At 39.6% G+C, this 23,114-nt stretch overlaps 1 protein-coding gene across 1 annotated transcript in view; it reads right to left on the minus strand.

Annotated features, from left to right (window-relative positions):
- Positions 1 to 12,259, minus strand: part of SLC17A3 (solute carrier family 17 member 3) — a 26,641-nt gene extending 14,382 nt beyond the window's left edge. The window contains exons 1-4 of the mRNA XM_007949825.1: positions 12,169 to 12,259; positions 7,578 to 7,789; positions 7,146 to 7,379; positions 6,973 to 7,060 (exon numbers count right to left, since the gene is read on the minus strand). Of these exons, the coding sequence (XP_007948016.1) occupies positions 6,973 to 7,060; positions 7,146 to 7,379; positions 7,578 to 7,789; positions 12,169 to 12,259 (625 nt within the window). The remainder of the gene's footprint in view (positions 1 to 6,972; positions 7,061 to 7,145; positions 7,380 to 7,577; positions 7,790 to 12,168) is intronic.
- Between the last annotated feature and the right edge of the window lie 10,855 nt (positions 12,260 to 23,114).

Raw genomic sequence — 23,114 nt, forward strand, 5'->3', positions numbered from 1 at the left:
GTCCAGCTCCTGCTTGGCCAGGAATACTCAGCAGTCATCAGTTTCCACTGTCACTCCCTTGGGCAGCTTTGGAGTTTACTTGAGGCAACTCCCTACAGGGCAGCTTGAACTTCTTCCTTCAGTACCACTGGTTCTTGATCATATGCTACCTCCTGAAATAGTTGGACATTGACTGATTCTTTTTGATAAAGTGACTCTGTATTCCTTCTTTTGATACTTCCTACATCATTCAATATTCTGTCCATACAAAAAAAGACCAAACCAAACTCACTGCCCTTAAGTCGGATCTGACTCATAGCAACCACATTTTGGGTTTCTGAGGTGGTATCACTACAGAAATAGATTGCCCAACCTTCCTTCTGAGGAGTGGCTGGTGGGTTTGAACCACCACCCTTCTGACTAGCAGTTAAATGCCTTAGGCACTATGCTACCAGAGCTCCCATTCCATAGAATCCTTCAATATTACAACTCAAGGCTTGATTTTTTCTTCAGATCTTTCAGCTTGAGAAATGCCAAGTGTGTTCTTCCCTTTTGGTTTCCTAACACCAGATCTTTGCCCATTTCATTATCGTACTTTGTTTTCTCTTCTCAAGCCACACTGAAATCTTTCGTTCAGTTCCTTCATCTCAGCATTTCTTCCATTTGCTTTAGCTATTTTATATTTAAAAGGAAGTTCAGAGTCTCTTCGGACATCCATTCTGGCCTTTTTTTGTTTCCTGTCTTTTTAATGACAATTTGCTTTCTTCATTTATGATGCTTTTCAGGTCATCCCACAACTCATCTGGTTTTTGGTCATTGATGTTCAATGCATCAAATACTTTTTGCAGATGGTCTCTAAATTCTGGTGAGATATAATCAAAGCTGTAGTTTGGACTTGTTTTAATTTTTTTTAACTTTATTTTGAACTTGCATATGAGCAATTGATGGTCTGTTACATAGTCTGCTCCTGGCCTTGTTTTCACTGTTGATATTTAGTTTCTCCATTGCCTCTTTCCACAGATGTAGCCTATCTGATTCCTATATATTCCATCTGGCCAGGTCCACATGTATAGCTACCATTTATATTGTTGAAAAAAGGTATTTGCAGTGTATAAGTCATCGGTCTCGCAAAAATTCTATCATGTGATCTCTGGCTTCATTTCTATCACCAAGGCCATATTTCACAACTATCAATGGTTCTTCTTTGTTTCCAACTTTCACATTCCAATCATCAATAATTATCAATACATCTTGATTGTATGTTTAGTCAATTTTAGACTGAAGAAGTTGGTAAAAATCTTCAATTTCCTCATCTTTGGCTTTAGTAATTGGTGCATAAATTTGAATAAAAGTAGTATTAACTTTTCTTCCTTGTAGATGTATGGAAGATATATGGAAATTATCCTATCACTGACAGCATTGTACTTTAGGTTAGATCTTCAGATGTTCTTTTTGATGATGAATGCAATGCCATTCTTCTTCAATTTGTCATTCCAAGCATAGTAGATCACATGATTGTCTGATTCAAAATGGCCAACATCAGTCCATTTCAGCTCACTAATGCCTAGGATATCAATCTTTATCTGTTCCATTTCATTTTTGACAACTTCCAGTTCTCCTAGATTCATACTTAATACATTCCATGTTCTGATTATTAATGAATGTTTGCAGCTGTTTCTTCCCATTTTGAGTTGTGCCCCCAATGGCAAATGAAGGTCCCAAAAGTTTTACAGCATCCACATTGTTAAGGTCAACTCTACTTTGGGGAGGCAGCTCTTTCCCAGTCATATTGTGAGTACTTTCCAATCTGAAGGGTTCATCTCTGGGTGCTATATCAAACACTGTTTCAGGGCTATACATAAGTGTTCCAGTAATATATAAGATACTGTTTCACTGCTATTCATAAGGTTTTCAGTGGCCAGTTTTTTCAGACGTGTATGGCCCTGTTCTTCTTTCCAGTCTGCATTGGTCTGGAAGCTCCACTGAAACCTGTCCACTGTAGGTGACCATGCTGGTGTTTGAAATACTGGCATAGCCTCACAACAACACACACGCAACCACAGTACAACAAACTGACAAAAAAAACTGACAAATAGTGATATATATGTGTGTGTGTGTGTGTGTGTGTAGATAGATAGTGATATGAGAGGTGCTCTGGTGGCATAGTGCCTAAGGCATTTGACTGCTAACCAGAAGGCTGGAGGTTCAAACCCACCAGCCACTCTTCGGAAGAAAGATTGGGCAATCTTTTCCCATAGTAATACTGCCTTAGAAACCCAAGGAGGGGTCACTATGAGTCAGATCTGACTCCAAGGCAATGAATTTGGTTTGGTTTTATAGTGATATGAACCTTAGTGCCACAATGTTCTATTCTGTCCTATAGGGTTGCTATGAGTTGGGATCAATTCAGTAGCACAGAACAACCACCAGAATGTGTGTGTGTTGTTGTTGTTAGGTGCCATCAAATAGTGACCCTATGCCCTACAACACAACAAAACAACTACAACAATGCCCTACAACAGAACAAAACACTGCCTGGTCCTGTGCCAACCTCATAATCCTTGCTATACCTGAGCCCATTGGTGCAGCCACTGGGTGAATCCATCTTGTGGAGGACCTTCCCATTTTCCACTGATTACCAAGCATGAAATCCTTCTCCAGGGAATGGTCCCTCCTTACATGACCAAAGTAGGTGAGACAAAGTCTAGCCAATCTCACTCCTAAGGAACATTCTAGCTGCACTTCTTCCAGAACAGACTTGTCCATTCTTCTGGAAGTCCATGGTACTTTCAGTATTCTTAGCTCTGAAACATTGTCCGATATAGTTCTGGCAGATGAGCTTCTGAGGTCAGAAGGCACTCAAAATATGATGGAGAAGAGCTGTCTCCTCAAAGTACAGTCAAGATGGGAAGAAACAGCTGCAAGCACCCATTAATAATTGGAACATGGAATGTACTAAGCATGAATCTAGCAAAATTGGAAATAGTAAAAAATGAAATGGAATACATAAAGATTGATATCCTAGGCATTAGTGAGCTGAAATGGACTGGTTTGGGCCATTTTGAATCAGCCAACTATATGATCTCCTACATGGGAATGACAAATTGAAGAGGAATAGTGTGCCATTCATCATCACAAAGAAAGTTTCAAGATCTATCCTGAAGTACAATGCTGTCAGTGATAGGATAATATCCATATGCCTACAAAGAAGACCAGTTAATAATACCACTATTATTCAAATTTATGCACCAACCACCAAAACCAAAATTGAGGAAATTGAAGACTTTTACCAACTTCTGCAGTCTAAAATTGACCAAACATACAATTTAGATGTGTTGATTATCACTAGTGATTGGAATGCAAAAGTTGGAAATAAAGAAGAATCACCAGTAGTTGGAAAATAAGCCGTTGGTGATAGAATGGAGATCACATGATAGAATTTTGCAAGACCAACAACTTATTCATTGCAAATGCCTTTTTTCAACATAAACTGCAGCTATACACATTGACTTCCCCATATGGAATACAAAAGAATCAGATCGACTACATCTGTGAAGGAGGTGATGGAAAAGTTCAATATCAGCCAAAACAAGGCCAGGAGCTGATTGTGGAACAGACCATCAACTGCTCATATGCAAGTTCAAGTTGAAGGTAAAGACAATCAAAACAAGTCCACAAGAACCAAAATAAGACCTTGATTGTAGAGAATTTAGAGACCATGTAAAGGATAGATTTGGCACATTGAACATGAGTGACCGAAAACTAGAGGAATTGAGGGATGACACCCAGACCATAATTTATGAAGAAAGCAAAAGGTCATTGAAAAGACAGGAAAAGAAGAAAAGACCAAAATGGATGTTAGAAGAGACTCTGAAACTCACTCTTGAACAAAGAGTAGCTAAAGCAAATGGGAGAAATGACAAGATAAAAGAGCTGAACAGAAGATTTCAGAGCAGCTTGAAAAGACAGTCAATTACTATAATGCAATGTGCAAAGATCTGGAGTTAGAAACTCAAGAGAGAATAACACATTGACATTTCTCAAGCTGAAAGAACTGAAGAAAAAATTCCAGCCTTGATTTGCAATATTGAAAGATTCTATGGATAAAATATTGAATGATGCAATAACTATCAAAATAAGATGGAAGGAATACACACAGTCACTCAACCAAAAAGAATTGGGCAATATTCATCCAGTTCAGGAGGCTGCATATGATCAAGAACCAATGGTATTGAAGGAAGAAGTAAAAGCTGCACTGAAGGAACTGGAGAAAAACAAAGCTCCAGGAATTGGCGAAATACCCATTGAGATGTTTCAACAAACAGATGCTGCCCTAGAAGCACTTACTTAGCTATACCAAGAAATCTGGAAGATAGCTACCTGGTCAAGTTACTGGAAGAGATCCATATTTGTACCCATTCCAAAGAAAGATGATTCAACAGAATGTGACAATTATCGAACAATATCATTAATATCACATGCAAGTAAAATTTTGCTGATGATAATTAAAAAATGGTTGCAGTAGTATGTTGACAGACAACAACTTCCAGAAATGCAAGCTGGATCAGATAGATCTTAGCTGACAACAAAAAATACCAGAAAGATGTTTACTTCTGTTTTATTGACTATGTGAAGGCATTAGACTGTGTGGATCATAATAAATTATGAATCATAACAAATTACTAACATTGTGAAGAATGAATATTCCAGAACACGTAATTGTTCTCATAAGTCACCTGTACATAGACCAAGAGGCTGCCATTTGAACACAACAAAAGGATACTGCATGGCTTAAAATAAGAAAGGGTATGTGTCAGGGTTGTTTCCTTTCACCATATTTAGCCAGTCTGTATGGTGAGCAAATAATCCAGTAAGTTGGACTGTATGAAGAAGAACGTGACAGCAGGATTGGAGGAAGACTCATTGACAACCTGAGATATGCAGATGACACAACCTTGCTTGCTGAAAGTGAAGAAGACTTGAAGCACTTACTGATAAAGATGAGAGACTACAGTCTTCAGTACAGGTTACACCTCAACATAAAAAGAATGAAAATCCTCACAACTGGACCAATAAGCAGCATCACAATTGATTGATGTTGTCAGGGATTTCATTTCACTTAGATCCACAATCAACACCCATTGAAGCAGCAGTCAAGAAATCAGATGTTGTATTGCACTGGGCTAATTTGCCACAAAAGATCTCTTTAAAGTGTTAAAGAACAAAGAGGTCACTTTGAAGACAGGTGCACCTAAACTAAGGCTTGGTATTTTGAATTCCCGGATATGCATGTGAAAGCTAGACAATGAATAAGGAAGACCAAAGAAAAGGTAATGCCTTTGAATTATGGTGTTGGCAAAGAGTACGCTGTCCTTAAGTTGATTCCACTCAGAGCAACCCCTCCTTGGGTTTCCAAGGTGATATCTCTACAAAAGTAGATTGCCCAATCTTCCTTCCAAGGAGTGGCTGGTGGGTTTGAACCACCAATCTTCTGGTTAGCAGTCAAATGCCTTAGGCACTATGCCACCAGAGCTCCCAAAAATACCATGGACTGCCAAAAGAATGAACAATTCTATACTGGAAGAAGGGCCTAATTTGGTCATATTGTCAGAAGGGCAGAAGGGACCAGTCCCTGGAGAAGGATATCATGCCTCGTAAAGTAGAGGGTCAGCATAAAAGGGGAAGACCCTCAAAGAGATGCATTGACACAGCGGCTTCAACAATAGGCTCAAGCATATTAAGGATTGTTAGGATGGTGTAGGAACAAGCAGTGCTTCATTCTGCTGTATACAGGGTCCTTATGAGTCAGAGCTGACTCGCTGGCACCTAACAACAACAACAACAAATCCTTACTTATAGGAGCCCTAGCGGTACAAACTTGGCTGCTAACTGAGAAGTTGGAGGTTCAAACCCACCCTGTGCCTGTGGAAAAGATAGGTTTGGCAAATTGTTTCCATAAACATAATAGCCAAGAAAACCCTCTGGAGCAATTCTGCCCTGTAACATGTGGTGTCACCATGAGTCAGGGGCCAACTGGAAAGCAGTCAACAACAGTAACAATTTTTGTTTATATTTGGGAACCTCCTTTGGTCAAATGTAGTAACTAAAGTGAATTTCCTCAGTCCAAACTGGGGCTTCAATTTCCCTATCAATGAATACAAACTGTGATTACAGTGTTCTGAGAAGTTTTAAAGAGATGCAATATGACAAGGTTTGTGTACAGCTTCTTTTCTGGGTTTGAAGAGTTCCTAGTTCTCTTTATATCCACAAATTACCTGGCAATTTACCCTTCTTTTCTTATCTAGCACCTACTCTGGCAATCTCTTTTTTATTACCCATCCTCTTTCAATTTCTCCCTCTTCCCCAGTGCAAGTCAGGCTTCTTCTTCCTGAATCCTCATTCCATGAGCCAGTTTAGGTAGATCATTATCAGAAAGCAGTTCTCAAGACAACCGAGCTCCATTCCAAAGAAGACCAAATTGAAACCATACCATTTACCAAATACCAGCATGAAAAAAAAAAAAAAAAAAAAAACCTTGCCACTGAGTTGATTCCAACTCATAGTCACCCCCAGGGGGTTTCCAAGGCAGTAAATCTTTGCGGAAGTAAGCTCAAATGTATCAGAATTTTAAATACGAAAAAGCAAAGCCATACAAGTACAAGAATAAACATGGGTAAGTGTCTTTATAGCATTTCCATCTATGATTCAAAACCTAGAAGCTGTAAAAGAAAGATCAATTTGATGACATAAAAATATATATTTTTAACAAATCTCCCGAATGACAAAAAGCTTTATAAGCAAAGTCATGTCACAAACGATAACCCAGAGGAAATAACTGAAGTAATACCATAGACAAAGGCACTGTTGCTTCATTTATAAAAATTCTCTCAAGAGTAAACAGAAAAAGACAAACTATGCAATAGAAAACATGTCAAAGAATCCCGTGAGAGAATATTGGGTTGCAAAGTGCCCATTTTGGTTATACATCTTTACCTGATAAAGCTATGCTGCAAAGTCTGCTTCGTTCATGTGGAGGACTCCATTTTTCCCAAAGTGCATATTGACCCCCCAATCCTGATCCCTACGATAAAAATAGTTATAGTTCTCAATTTGTGATACTATGAAGGAAATTATATTTAGCTCAGATTTATAAAATATCTGGGTACCTGGCATATGCCCTGGATTATTCGAGTTACAATAAGAAAAACTAGTCCCAGGTCAGCTGCCAGAGGAATACAAAGAGTGAAAAGTGATGATCCAAACAAAGCAGCACCAACTACCAGTTTTGTTCCTACTCTTCCAGCCAAGTATCCACTGGGAGCGATAGTCAGTAACATGCCGTAGTTGACGGAACCAAAGATGATGCCTTGGGTTTGAGGGCTCCAGTTATACACAGAGACCTTAAAGAAACAGAGAAGTCTACAGTAAGCCACTTACAACATAATTCTTTCATACCTTAAGAAGCCTCTTTAGATCTATCACTTGCTTTGAAATCAGTATTCTCTCAATCAAAACTTTTTAACATAGAACCTTTGGAAAAATAAACATCTAAACAAACAGCAACAACAAGAGCACAACTTGAATCTTGCATTGCTTACCCCTGCAGAAAAACTCTTTAGGACTTTGTTTGGGCCACTAGATGAGTTCACAGGCAGCCCTTCAGTGGAGACGTTGACCTGGGACTGATGGCTTGTGCTGTTGACCATGGCTACCATGGTGATGTTTATGATAGCATTCTGTCCCACAAATATGAAGTTGCAGACATGTACAATGAGGGCCATTCCATAGCGAACAGAACATAGGCTTTGAACTGGAAATATTATAACATTAGTTACATTAGTGCTTTCCTTGTTAATCCAGCACTTGTTTTTTTACAAGTAATGAAATGGAAAGGTACTACAGATCATCACCTGATGATTTAAATGGCATTTTTATTGACTTTAGAAAGGAAAATACAAAAGGAGATCACTAACTGACCCAAAGAGCCTTTTATATCACATCTATGGGGCATTCTGTCCTTCCTGTAATTATGTCTCTCCCATTCCCAGTCCAGGTCAATGAGTTCTACAAATGATGGAACTACTCCTAAATAAAAAACAAATAAATATGTGTGTGTGTGTGTGTGTACATATACATACATACATATACACAAATATGTATATATATACATATATTGAAAATAAATATGTATATTCATCTAAGTAAATATATATGTATATGTTTTATTGTTGTTACTGTTGTTAAGTGTCATGGAGTCAATTCCAACTCATAGCTACCCCATGTGACAGAGTAGAATGGCCCTTAGGGCTTTCTACCCTGTAATCTTTATTGGGGCAGATCAGCAGATCTTTCTCCAGTGGAGCAGCTGGATGGGTTCAAACCACCAACCTTTTGGTTAGTAGCTGAGAGCTTAAACCATTGTGCCACCAGAGCTCCTTATGTATTTGTTTCCATATTTTAAATATATGTATGTATTGTGTATGTGTGTAATGTGTGTACATATATATATAATTTTATATATAATAAATGTTATAGTTAATATATAATATTATATATTATAACAATTAAAAAAAAAAAAAACCTCACTGCCGTCCAGTCGGATCCAACTCATAGCAACCCCTTCTTGGGTTTCCAAGGTGGTATCACTACAGAAGTAGATTGCCCAAATGCCCAAATTGCTGTCATATGCCTTAGGCACTATGCCACCAGAGCTCCTCCCATATATATATATATAATAGTGTAAAGAGAAATAAACATAGCATTCAAATAATCTGCATTTGTACTCCCAGTAAAGAGGGTTTTACAAATAGAAATCTCATTCTCCCTTTCCCAGATCCTGGCTGTGTTGTCTAAAGAACGTACCATGTGGGGAAATCAGCATTTATGATAGAAATTAAAGAACAGAATTGTTCAGAAACTGAAATTTGAAGAAAATCAGTTATACACTCTGCAGATTAAATCAAATCATATAATAACTCCATAGGCTGGGCTCTCTGGTGAGCAGAAGACACCCTGGCCAAATGAAGCTATCAATCTAATTTGAAGACCAAATAAGAAGTGTGAAGCAGAAAACCATGTTTACCTGGTCCCAAATTTCTTTTCAGCACTTCAACCAGAGTAGCTCTTCAGGACTCTCTACCCCCTTCACTTTTTCCCAATGGCAAGAGAAGGGACTTATTGGATAAATAAACTTGGATAACTTGAGAATGTGTAGCTCAGCTCCTTCTGCAGTCTGCCTGAAGACTATCTACTCTCCCACCACACACCTAATTTAGCAGAGCTAGGCTCTGACCAAGGAGCTCTGGTAGCATAGTGCCTAAGGCATTGTCAAACCAGAAGACTGGTGGTTCAAGCCCATCAGCCACTCCTCAGAAGGAAGATTGGACAATCTACTTCCATAGTGATTCCCCCTTGGAAACCCAAGGAGAGATTGCTATGAGTTGGATCCGACTCGATGGCAGTGAGTTTGGTTCGGTTTGGTTTGAGGATCTGACCAACAGGAAAGCCTGCACTTGTGCAGTTCAGTCTGTGCCTGGATAGATGGTGGTGGTTGTTTGCTATCGAGTCGATTCTGACTCATACAGACCCTATATGGCAAAGCCGAACTTAACCCACAGGGTTTCTGGTCTGAAATCTTTATAAAGGCAAATTGCCAGTTCTTTTTTCCTGCAGAGCTGCTGGTGGATTCGAACCTCCAGCCTTCATATAGCAGCAGAGCACACCAATGCACTACCAGGGTTCCTTATCTGGATGGATAAGTCTGTCCAATTCAGGGTAAACATGGGAAAGCCGAGTTAACCATTCTTCTAAGCCATGTCCTCCAGTCCAGTTTTTATACCCTCATCAATCATTCAGCAAATACTTATTGGATATCCTCAATTTCAGGGTCTTGGAGTATGACAAGGAACACTGCAGATAACTAGTCATGCTTTAGTAGAGCTCACATTCCAGAGGGGAGTACTCATTGTGGGGCAGGAGGGGAGAGCAAATACAATAACATATTAGACAGTGCTAAGTACCATGGAGAAAATAAATCAGGAAAGGGAAAATCTTGATGAGGTGCTAGAGCCAACCACCTACTTACTATCTGGGGAAAGAGCACATTCAGTAGAGGGAAAAGCCTATGCAGAAGCTCTGAGGCTGGCTGGAGAACGCTATTGTATTCAGAGAACCAAAAGGAAGTGAATATCACAGAGTGGGGTGATCCAAAGGTGTGGTGGTTTGTGTGTCAACTTGGCTGGGCCTGGTTGAGTGGCTGGGCAGCTGGTGTAGTTATTCCCCATGAGGAGACTGGCAATCAACTCCATGGTGGGATTTACCACAAGCAGCTGAGTAGCTGCCTTTGGGTATGTGATCTGCTTCCTGTATATGAGGAGAAGCCTCTGGGTATGGTCTTTAGCCTATGGCACGCTTGGACCCTGCATGTAGCCATGGTGTTGCTCAGCAGCCTGCTATGCTCTGCTGACCTTGAGACTTACAATGAACTTAAGTTAATGGCCTGCCATGTGGTTTGGTAAGATTGGGACTGTGCCTTTTTACTTGTCAACCTTGGGGCTTCTCAGCCTCAGCAGTCAGCAGCTGTCTGAGTGAAGAAATGCCTCTAGTTCCAGTGGGCCAGGAGCTGGAGGCAGAGCTGGACCCCAAGGTTGAGGGGCTTTCACCCAGCCCCTAGAGCCTGGCACTTTGAATGTGGACTTAAAGCCTCCAAATTGTAAGAATAAACTTCTGTTTGATGAAGTCATCCCATTTGTGGCATGTTTCCTGTGCATTGTGCAGACTTTGTCTTTGTCTTTGACTCTGAGTGGCATGGGGCTGCCTGAGGAATTTGAACAGAAGAGTGACAAGATCTATTTTGAAAGAACCTTTTTGGCTGCTGAATTGAGAACCAGATGATAGAGGAAAGTGAAGATAGGAAGCTATGGATTATTATTATTTTTTTTTTGTTCCACTGCATATTAACTGATTAACTGATCAACTAATCAAAATGAATAGGTCTAAAATTAAACTCCTGAGCTCTCCCTAAACTTGCTCCACCCAGAGTCTTTCCTGACTCAGGGGATAGAAATCCTATTCTTCCAAACACTTTGGAATTATTCTTGATTTCTTTCTTTTACATCCTTGTTTTTACATTCAGTTTGTATGCAGAATCCAACCTCTTACTGGGGCTACTATTATTACTTGGTTTATAACCCCCTTCACATGGTTCTCGCTACCAACATAACTGGTCTGGAGTTTTATAGTAGCAAACTTCCTGCTTCCAATCTATTCTCAATACAGCAGTTAGAGTGTTCTTATCATACCATCAATAAGATCACCCCTCATTCACTCAAAATCCCCAACGTGGCTCCACATTTGCTCAGATTGAAAACTAAGATTCCTTTCGTGGCCTATGGAAATGAAATATTTATACTCTTTGCCTCAGATATTTAACTTTTTGGGAATAAACCTAAGGAAATAATTCTAAATGTTACAAGTATTATATAAAAGGATGTTTATTTATCTTATTTAATTTATAATAAACAAGTAACAAAACAAAAACCCACAACACAAATATCCAACAAAGGGATTTTTCAAGTAAAATATTTTGTCTATTAGATATGTTGGAATAGTAATCACATATATCCTTTAAGAATAGTTGTATTATACAGCAAAATGGAAATACAGACAATATGTCTGGCCAAGTTAAAAAAATATAATATAGATAGTATAGAACTACATAAAGTATATGCATAGGAAAATGAAAGGAAATCAATTAAACAAATTACAATTGTTGAATATGCTAGTGAATTACAGAAATTTTTTCTTTCCTGATTTTCCAAGCTTCTGTAATTAAGAAACTGTAAGTTTTTCTTACATTAGTTAATTAAACAATAGAATAATGTTAATAATATTACATGAAATAACAGGCAGAATACATAATACTACATGTAAACAATCTGGTAGCAATTATGAAGAATGTAAATGCATATAAGCAAAGATTAAAAGGTAATCAGCAAAAAAAGTGAAAGACTTCTAAGAATAGTGGTAGTAGTTTCCATTATCAATTTGCAAAATGTACCTTAATGTTACTTTATTTTTAAAAAGAATTAAATAGCTTAAAAGAAATAAATTCATTTCTCTGTATTAAAATATTGCACATAAAGAATCCACCTTAAAGCCCTAAATCCAAGCAGCCAAGGTCAAGTTTACCTTTCCTGGGAATGGACTTCTCATCCAGCTGCATGTCTTGGGAGTACATACTCTCCCGTGATGTGGGGCTCAGCTTTGTTGGGGTGGCCATCTCGTTTCTCCTCCCCTGTTGAGTGTTTTCTATCTACCAAGGAGAAATGGAAGCCACAGGGGTCAGCTGTCAGAGGGACTCCTTTGAAACACAAAATGGGCACTAAGCAAACAAAAGCTGAGCCATTCTATGAGGATAAGGTGTAGAGAGGCTCATTACTCTCTTTGGCTCAATACACAAGGTATGCTGCAGCTAAGGTTTAACTATTTACTATTTACTACCTCTATCTAGAGGAGCTCTGGTAGCATAGTGGCTAAAGCACTTGACTGCTAACCAGAAGGCTGGCGGTTCAAACCCACCAGCCACTCCTCGGAAGGAAGGTTGGGCAATCCTACTTCCGTAGTGATACTGCCTCGGAAACCCAAGGAGGGGTCGCTATGAGTCGGGGCCGACTCGACGGCACATAACAACAACAACAACAACCTCTATCTAGGAGCTCTGGTAGCATAGTGGCTAAGACACTTGCCTGCTAACCAGACGGCTGGCGGTTCAAACCCACCAGCCACTCCTCAGAAGGAAGGTTGGGCAATCCTACTTCCATAGTGATACTGCCTCGGAAACCCAAGGAGGGGTCGCTATGAGTCGGGGCCGACTCGAAGGCACATAACAACAACAACAACCACTATCTAGAGGACCTCTGGTAGCATACTGCCTAAGGCACTTGACTTCTAACCAGAAGGCTGGCGGTTCAAACCCACCAGCCACTCCTCAGAAGGCAGGTTGAGCAATCTACTTCCGTAGTGATACTGTCTCAGAAACCCAAGGAGGGGTCACTATGAGTCGGGTCTGACTCGAGGGCACATAACAACAACCTCTATCTAGAGTGCTTACTATGAACCACTTTAAAAGCACTGGCTTGAGGGCTTGGCATTTCCAGATTCAAATCCAGGTTCAGGATTTATGTACTTAGCCAAGTGCCATCAAGAACAAGTTTCTGGCTTCAGTATCCCCATCTGCGGTTAATAAAAATTATTATTATTTCTTTTTCTTCCTTTGTTGCTCTGACTGGAATGTCTAATATAATATTTAATTGAAATGGTAAATGAACCATTTCTTGCCTCATTCCTGATTTATTAGAGAGAAAGCATACATTCTTTTATCATTAAATATAATGTTAACAGTATGTTTTTTATAGATGCCCCTTATCTGGTTGAAAGCATTTCCTTCTCTTGCTACTTTTCTTAGAGTTTTTAGCATGAATGCAAGTTGGATTTTATCAAAAGCTTTTTCTGTGTCTATTGGGATAATCATATACATTGCTTTTTAATGTTATAATATGGAAATTCTCTCAAGACAGTAAGCTGAGGCCATTGTAGGGCTCACTTCATTTTTTTCTCTGTTTTTGAAGGATCATTGTCCTTTATTGCCTGATATTACCCCTCGCCATGGAGTCCAATTTGACTCATGGTGACCCTGTGTATTACTGAGTATAACTGCTCCATAGGGTTTTCTTGGCTACAATCTTAACAGAAGCTGATTGTCAGGCCTTTCTTCCATAGTGCCACTGGGTGACTTTGAACCACCAACCTTTAGGTTAATAGTCGAATGCAAACTGTTTGTGCCACCCAGGTGCCTTGCCTGATATCAAGTGTATTGGAAAACCTTGTTTCATATATTTGCCTGATATTTTTATTGTTTCAGGTGGTGGAATATACCTAGTCTGTCTTAATTGCTTAGTGCTGTTATAGAATTTATTTTGCCACAATTCAGTAGCTAGAAGTCTAAATTCAAGGTGTAACTCCAGAGGGAGGTACTTGGTCTATTTCAGCTTTTAGTAGCCAGCAATCCTTGGAGTTCTTGGCCTTATAGATGCATCTGCCTTGTGTGTCTATCTTTATATGACATCTCACTCCTGTGTGTGTCTCTGTATCTATTCTGCTTTCTTTATAATTCAGAAGTGATTAGCTTCAAGATCCACCCTACACTGGTATGACATCATTAACACAACAACAACAACAACAAAACTCCTTTATACATGGTCATATTTCAGGTACAGGAATTAGGACTATAATACATATTGTGGGGGGACACAATTCATTCCATAACATAGTCCTTATTATTCTCCCTTGTCTGAAAGCATAGGACTATCTAGCCCTTTTTTAACTCTTCCTTGCCTCCTAGAATTATAAAATAGTTCATACCCATCTTAGTTATTCTTTGCCCAAGACGTGGAATCAGCTATACTCCAAGAAGTAATGATTCATCTTCATACAGAGTACTATTAGAGGCCAAATCTGGGCTCTACATACACATATCCCATATGGCTTTGATATAAGGCTCTTTTACCAACATAAGTTATGAGTTTATATTTCTAATTCAATTTACATATAATTCATCTTTAAAAAAATTTCTAATATTAAAATTTTCTAATTACTTAATTCACATCAACCTAGATCTATAAGCCTTAGAAGTGTATGTATCCTTCTCTTATTTGTATGTCTCACACATCACCAGCTATGATCAGTTACTCACACAAAATTACTAATACAATCTCCTAACTTCCATAGCTCCTCTGTCTCTTGCTCATTTAGATATCTCCAGCATCCTATAGTATTTAGATGTTTATACTGTTCTTAAATGACTCTGACACTACTGAACTGGAATATGTTGTTTCTACTAAAGGAATTTTAAGACACCTACTGGTAAGTTAAGTACAGGCTCAAATAACACAGCATGAGAAATGCAGTCTCACCATCTCCTCTTCCATGTGTACTTCCAAACATACTGCTGGCCTTTTCACAAATCTAGCCTTCCTCCAGGTGACTTGTTTTCCATCACTGATCCAGCAGTCTGTGATGGTCACTTGGGCCAGAGACTGGGTGATGCTGTATGTTTTGTACTTGACCCCTGAGAAGTTTCTCGTCTGGTTCAATATTAATAGAAAATCACACTGAAGGTCAACTTCCTGCAGAGATGGTAAGGTTTAAATACTGGAGATGTCCTACTGACAGTGTCCTTCCTTACATACCTATGAGATCACAGATGCCATCAGAGAGTTGTAACTCCTGCATTCTCAAATCTTGAGGACTCTCTCCAATTTCCTCTCCCCACTGCCTTCAGCCCACCTGCCATCTGCTGCTGAACATGGTGACTGTTCCATTGACTCATCTCTCCATTTCCTCTTCTATCCCTGCCATTTTTGTTTGACTAAATTTTGTACCATCTCATTGGCTCTTGAATGTATATTCCTCCAGATGCTATCTTGGGTCAGAGCCACCACTGTCCTGTGTCAAAGGCCTGGATCCTGATTGATCTAGGTGGGTACTAAAGTAATGAACTCTATTACAAAAGGCTGGAGTCATTCAGCATGATTTGCTGTATCAGATCTGCTCAGGAGAAAAGCCCAGTACAATCTTTGTGGGGGTCAGTGAATCCTCAGGTAAGAAATGAAGATGTGCTTGCTGATCCTTTATTATCTGGAGTGTTACAACTACCCTACAACTCTTCTTGTGTTTCACCAGTTCTTTGTATAGTGAGTCAGCCCCAAACTCATGGCAACTCCATGAACAGTAGAATAAAACTCAGCTCGGTTCTGTGCCATCCCACCCTCACAATCAGTTGTGGGTCATTGTGATCCACAGGATTTTCATGGGCTGATTTTTGGAAGTAGATCAATCTCCAGGACTTTCTTCCTAGTCCATCTTAGTCTGAAGCTCCTCTGAAACTTTCAGCATCACAGCAACATGCAAGCCTCCACTGAAAGACAGTTGGTGGCTGTGCATGAAGTGCATTGGCTGCAAAACCCAGGTCTCCGGCATGGAAGGTGAGAATTCCACCACTGACCCACCAATGTTCCTACAGAAGTAATTATTAAAAACAAACAAACAAACAAAAACCCATTGCCATCAAGTTGATTCTGACTTATAGAGTAGAACGGCTGCACAAGGTTTCCAAGGCTTTACAGAACCAGTCTGTCATAGCTTTCTCTTGCAAAGTCTCTGGTTGAGTTTTGAACAACCAATCTTTAGGTTCACAGATCTTTCAGTTAGCAGTCAAGCTGGTAACTCGGCTCCACCAGAATTCCTGAGGTCATTTTAGGTACCGTTTTTTTGTTTTGTTTTGTTTTTTTTTAACTACTATGCCAAACCAGGGAGCTCTGGTAGCATAGTGGCTAAAGCACTTGACTGCTAACCAGAAGGCTGGCGGTTCAAACCCACCAGCCACTCCTCGGAAGGAAGGTTGGGCAATCCTACTTCCGTAGTGATACTGCCTTGGAAACCCAAGGAGGGGTCGCTATGAGTCGGGGGCCGACTCGATGGCACATAACAACAACAACAACATGCCAAACCAAAAGCCAAACTCACTGCTATTGAGTCAGATCCAACTCATAGCAACCACCCTTGGGTTTCTAAGGCATTGTCACTATGGAAGTAGATTGCCCAATCTTCCTCCTGGGGAGTGGCTGGTAGGTTTTAACCACCAGCCTTCTGGTTAGTTGTCAAATGCCTTAGCTACTATGCCACCAGAACACCTAACTACCATGCCAGACATTTTATATTAACCCCAGATGAAGATATTAATGACCCTCTTCATGCAGGTCACCAAGTTAAAGAAAAACTGGTATTTGTTCACAAAATAGTTTGACCCACCAAAATTCAGCTTTTAAACATCTCACAACAGGCCCTGTTTCTTGGAAATGACTTCCACAGGTGGCATTGTCTCTCATAGTTAGTCTGAAACTTTATGAGAAATTAGGGACAAAAGTTTTCACTTCCTGCTTCTATCTCTTTTCTGTCTGCCTTGTTAAGGGGTTCCAACCAACCAACACTGCCATAGAGTCTATTCCAACTCACAGAGACCCTCATTGGGTTTCCAAATCTGTAAATCTTTACAGAAGTAGTTTGCCTCATCTTTCTTCTGCAGAGCAGCTGGTGGGTTTCAACTGCTGACTTTCTGGTTAGCAACCAAATGTTTTACCCACTACTCCACCAGAACTTCTTTGTTAAGGAGTTAGTGAATTTTATATTTTCTCTCACATATTCTTCATCAACATAAAAAATCCTGGGATTTGGGGAGTATATGAAAGTATATAAAAGTCACCAGTTGTTACACCATAAGGATCTCTAAGGATCCTTAGAGATCTTTGATATTAACACTTTCATTTTTCAGATGAGGTAGCAAATAGCCAGAAAAGATAAAGGACTTACCAACTTAGTGTCTGAGGAAGGACTTCAAGTTAGAACCTTGTGCTTCTCTCCTCTCTCTCACTTTATCTGCTCACCAATAGAAAACTTTACTAACTAGTGTTTTATATTGCTAATCATTAACGAAATTTGTCAAACTAAACTTTGAAGAAGACCTTCTTACCAAGACATGTCCAGAGAGGTTTTCAGAAATGTATGTCTTCCAAACTTGTGATCCATCTACCCTCAATGGCTCTTCCTGCTTCTCTGCTGGTGTGAACTTGCCATCTTTCCTCTTCACACAAGCCTCAGATGCCTTCTCTGGTTCAGATATCTGCATGAGATCTATTTGCTTTTTAGTTGTTGTTAGTTTGTAGGTCTTTAGTTCTGCTTTTAAAAGTTTCAAAGAGAAGAGAGATAATCTTAGGATTAAATACAAGATTTTAGTATAGTATTTTATTTTTTTCTTCTTTGAAATGTATAAGCTACAATATTACAAATATATTTGAACTCTATTGCCTCCCCAGGTCTTTTTCTCCTTTCCTCATAGAGGAGACAACTCATGTAAATCTGGTGTGGTTTCTCTATGTTGTTCTTTTTTGCTATCTACATACATGTACAAGGAGACCAGGTGGTGCAAGCTATTTGCGACCACCTGCAGCTTGAACCCACTCATGGTTGATGATCTACTGTCATAAAAATTATAGCCAATAACCATATGGAGCAGTTCTACTCTGTCACACATGGGGTTCACCATGAGTCAGAGACTCACTCAAGGGCACTTAACAACAACAATGTATATATAATAATGCTTTTCATTATCTCTTGCAGTGCAGTGAATTACTTTATATAGCTCTTCTAGCCACAGTCTTTGTGACTCCCACCAGATGACTGGCTGGGACTATGCAAATGTGAGGTGCTGTGGCCCACCAAAAGGATTGGATAGCTTGTTAATAATGTAAATAAGGTATATGGCATCCTTGTGGGAGTAAGACCATGCAAATGAGTTATATGGACCCCCAACATGGGGTTGGTCAGTTTTGCAATCTGTTTGGCTTAAAACGAGCCATCCCAGAGACAGAAAGGAGGATCTCACCATCATCAAGAAAGAAGAGCCAGGAGTGGAGGATGTTCTTTTTTTTTTTCTTTATTGTGATTTGGGTGAAAGTTTACGGAGCAAATTCACTTTCCATACAGCAGTTCACATATACTTTGTCTCATGACATTGACTACAATTTACCACAATGCAACAGCACCCTTCCCACTTCTTCCCCATAGTTACCTCTTCCCTGTGTCCTTCCCTCCATGTGCTCCTGCTCCCTGAGCTGTCTCTCTGTGCATAAGCAGCCCTTCTATTCTCCCATGATTGCTCTCTCAAGGAAGTGTATCTACGCAGTGTAAATGTTCACCTCATATGCCTGTCTTTTGTTTGTCTGGAAGCCACAGGTGTGGGTTCAATTGCAGACTTGGAGGGCAGCTAGGGGCCATAGTCTCAGTAGTTCCATCAGGCTCTATCAGACCAGAAAACCTGATCCTCCTTTTTTTTTTCCAAATGATTTTGTGTTTTGTTCCATATTGCTCTCCCACTCTATCCAGTATCTCCTATATAAATCCCCCTCTGAATGGTTGACAGTGGTAGCCGGGCACCATCTAGTTCTTCTGGTCTCATAGTTGTATGGGCAGAGGATCATGTGGAGTACCATTCGCTTGGACTAATTGTATGGAGCATGTTCTTTAAACTCGAGATTCTTGCACTGCATCTCCTCAACCCAGGAAAAAAAAAAAAAGCGAGAGAACTATAACACTTTGCTGAGATGGCAAGAAATAATGATAGATGGCAGTGGAGAGACTGCAGCAGCAGATGCAACAGAACCAAGAGACTGGCGCAAGACAGAGTGAGAAAGCTGAGTGACTTCAGCCAGGAGGCTTGTTGGCATAGTGGGATGCCTCTCTGGGAACCTATAAGCAGAGCTAAAAGAGATTACCTGGGAAAAGCAGAGGCCAGGCCAAAGAGTCGAGGGTCAATGAGAGGTATGCCTATGGGCAAGTGTGAGGGGAGTTTGCCCTGATCAAAGAATTGTATCCTGAGCATTCCTGAACTTGAATTGTAACCTAATAAACTCCATAATCATGAATATTGTCTTTGAGTTCTGTATGCTCATTGCAATGAATTACTGAATACAGTAGAGAGGTAGAGAGTGCTCAGAGAGGGATGGTTGGTGTAAGAACTGGCAAGAAGGTTGGAGGGTGGTGGCATATCTGACTTCTGCTTAATAGGTGTTGACCTTGATCTTCTTCTCACTTACGAAGTTGGAGGAGTTTGGAGGATGACATTCCCAAGCCCTTTTTGCATCTCTAAATTTGCACACATTCTGTCATGGTGTATGGACCATTCAGTAACTCATGTTGGAAAACAGACAGCGTGAATTTGGAAGAAATTGAAGCCAGCCTCCCAATTTTTCTTGTTAACACTTATTTTCATCTATATTCCCAGACAATTGGAAAACATCTCACTGTTTACTGAGATTGTGTGTAGTTCCCTTGGTCTTTGTCTCATAGCTGAGGCAATACCTTCAACTTCCCAGCTTTATGTAGATAGTTCATTACCAGCTCCCTATGTGCTCAGAGCTCGTGCCCCAGACTCTTTTCCGTATGTAAGCATTAAAATAAGTCTCTAGCCATGGAACGTGAACCCTGATTCTGCATTCCCATGAACTGCCCTGGCTTTAACTGTATAATGAGAAGGTAAATCATCTGCATAGTTATTTGAACTTCATTCCTATTTGATCTGTGCACCTATTTGAAGTGCATTCTTGTTGCCATCAGTCTACTCTGACTCATGGCAATCCCATGAGTAATAGAGCAGAACTGCCCCACAGGGTTTTCTGGACTGTAATCTTTATGGAAGTACATCACCAGGCCTTCCTTCTGCATTTGTCTCTGGGTGAGTTCAAACTGCCAACCTTTTGATTAGTAATCAAATCCAAACTGTTTGCACTACCCAGGGACCTTTTGAACTGTGTAGTGAAAGACTTAACCACATACCAGGACCCTAGATGACCAGTAGATGTCTAACAGGGCCTGTCACTGAGATAAAAAATTCATAAGGAGGTGCCAGTGTCTTGGTGAGTCAGAGTTACTATTTGCTGAGCATTTATTATAGATCATCCTCACATTTCTTTCACGTAAGTATATGTCATCCTTATAATTCTTTCAGGTAAGTTTTACTATATTACTTATAAAAGAAAACAGATTTGTCCCATCTGCCCTTTCGTAATTTAAGCATGGATAGTCTAAGACCATTATTAAAAGATTTTTCCCTGGGTCATCTTTAAAGGACTCTGGACCCTGGGATAAGTAATCAACAACTTCAAAACTCAAATACTACATGAACTATTTCTGAATGTGAATCACCCAAGTCAGAAAATGCAACTTGGTTTTATAACTTCATTTTTAACTTCATTTTTAAATGTTCATGAGTTGTTCTTTCTAATTGTCTTAATGATTTAGTAGAAATAGACTCAAGTTATCTCAGAGTAGAAAAGAAAAAATAAATTTGCTTCATCTCTATGATTAATTTTTAGATAATTAAATATAAAATTGAAATATTTCTTGATCTAGAGTGCAACATCCATCATTTTGAAATTTTTAAACTTATATGTACTCCTTTTGAATGCAGTTGGCTTTTAAATTGCTTTATTTCACTCATGAGAATCATTACAAAGGATAGAGTACACATTTCTGCTTTGACTGATCAGTTTTCCTGAGTTGTTTTCCTAAAACTAGGAACAACTGTAGTTAATAACTTGCCACATGACAACTCAGCAGGTTGTTGGCTCTGATTCTGGGTAATATTTCAGAGAACCACAGGGCAAGTTCTAGTGTGATCACAGGAAGCCTTCCGTCTCTAATGCAGAAGGTCAGGAGGCATCCTGGCAGAGAAAGCACCTCTCATGGGTACACTCTGACCCAAGTCTCACAATGTCTACGCATGACTCAGCTGATTCTGGGGCAGCCTCATGCTACATGATTCTGAATCCTAGAACCAAAGATTTGATTGAATGATAATAGTCATTCTCTGGAGCTTGGATGGTACTTCACATACTCTAACCATGCACTCATATGCCATGTTATGTCTGCTAGCACCAAAAGTTCAAGTCAAACTCCTATTTTGCTTCACCATCTCTATGACAAATGGGCTCAGTCTGGTTATCAAGCTTATAGTAGAATGTCCCCTTTACAATTTTGCCTTCTATCAGATAAGCAAAATGGTACAACTTTTGTCACTGCAGTAGTTAAGTTTGTGTGTCAACTTGTCTTGGCCATGGTTCTGAGTGGCTTGGCAGCTGAATATAGTTATTCCCCATGGTGAGACTGTAATCACCTCCCCGTAGAATCTGCTTTGAGATATTAATCAGTGGAAAGGGATCTGCCCTTGGGGTGTAACCTGCTTTCAGTATATAAGAAGCTTTTGGAAAGGTCTCTAGCTTTTTGGCACATCTGGATCCTGCGTTTGGCTGAGTCTTCATCTCAGTGACTTGCCATGTTGCCTGCTAATCTTGAGATTGTTTCTGGACTTGAACCAGTGGTCTGCCATGTTGCCCATTGATCTTGGGATTGTGCCATTCTACTTGCCTGCCTTGGGTTAATCAGCCTCAGCAGCCAGCCACTGCATGAGTTATGAGAAACCTCCAGCACCTATGGGCCTGTAACAAAAGGGAGAACTGAAGCCCAATGTCACCCAGCCCCTAGAGCTGGCACTCTGAATGTTTAGTCTCCTAAATTGTGAGAGAATAAATTCCTATTTTGTTAAAGTCATCCAGTTGTGGTATGTATGTTATAACAGCACTAGAGAACCAAGACAGTCACCTATACAAACACACTCAATAATGTGTCCAATTGTCATACTGCAAATACTTCTTGCTTTTTCCCCTGTAGATATGATTTTTTTCTAGTCTACTTTCTAGTTCCAATGCCCCTTATTCAGCAACTACAATACCATGAATTCCCAGCTAAAACTTTAAAATCATACACTACTGAGGATGGCAGGCATGGAAAAGAAAAGGAACAATTGAGGCAAATATAATCTTTAGGAGAAGACATAAAAGAAAACTAGAAGTGCTTATGAACTGAGGTGTTATTTGGTTCCAGGCAGGATGATAAACAAAATTAGGTTTAAGATTTGAAACATAGGAAGGATACCATAACTATCAAGTCATTAAGACAGAGTTCCATTGCTCTAACTAGGTTTGAACCATCAACCTTCCAGTTAGCAGTCAAATGCCTTAGGCACTGTGCCACCAGAGCTCCTTCTGATCAGCATAAGTCATATACTTATACCATGCTGAGTTTATATCTCAACACCTTCACTTACTACCTAGGAATTGGAACAGCATTGACTTTGTTGAGCCTTGCTTATTATGGAGATCATGGAAAGGATCAGAAATAAATCATGCAACAAAATAAAACCCTTACCCTACCTTGCTATAGATAATAGAAAATCAATAAATAAGAATCACCATTATCATTGTTATTATTATTATTATTATAACTTTTGAAATGTCATTTGATTATATTTGTGACTAAAATAAATCAACTAAAAATCAAAGTCACTCAAAATAAACAAATGGAATTAAAATTAAAAGTTGGAGGTAGCAATCCAGATCAAGAAATATCCTGAATAGATTGCTTATATGCAATTCAACAAAACAGAAAGGAAAAGTATTCCCTGA

This window comes from Orycteropus afer, unplaced genomic scaffold (genome assembly GCF_000298275.1).
Source record: "Orycteropus afer afer isolate SDZICR_OR568_19922 unplaced genomic scaffold, OryAfe1.0 scaffold00255, whole genome shotgun sequence".
Classification (NCBI taxonomy): Eukaryota; Metazoa; Chordata; class Mammalia; order Tubulidentata; family Orycteropodidae; genus Orycteropus; species Orycteropus afer.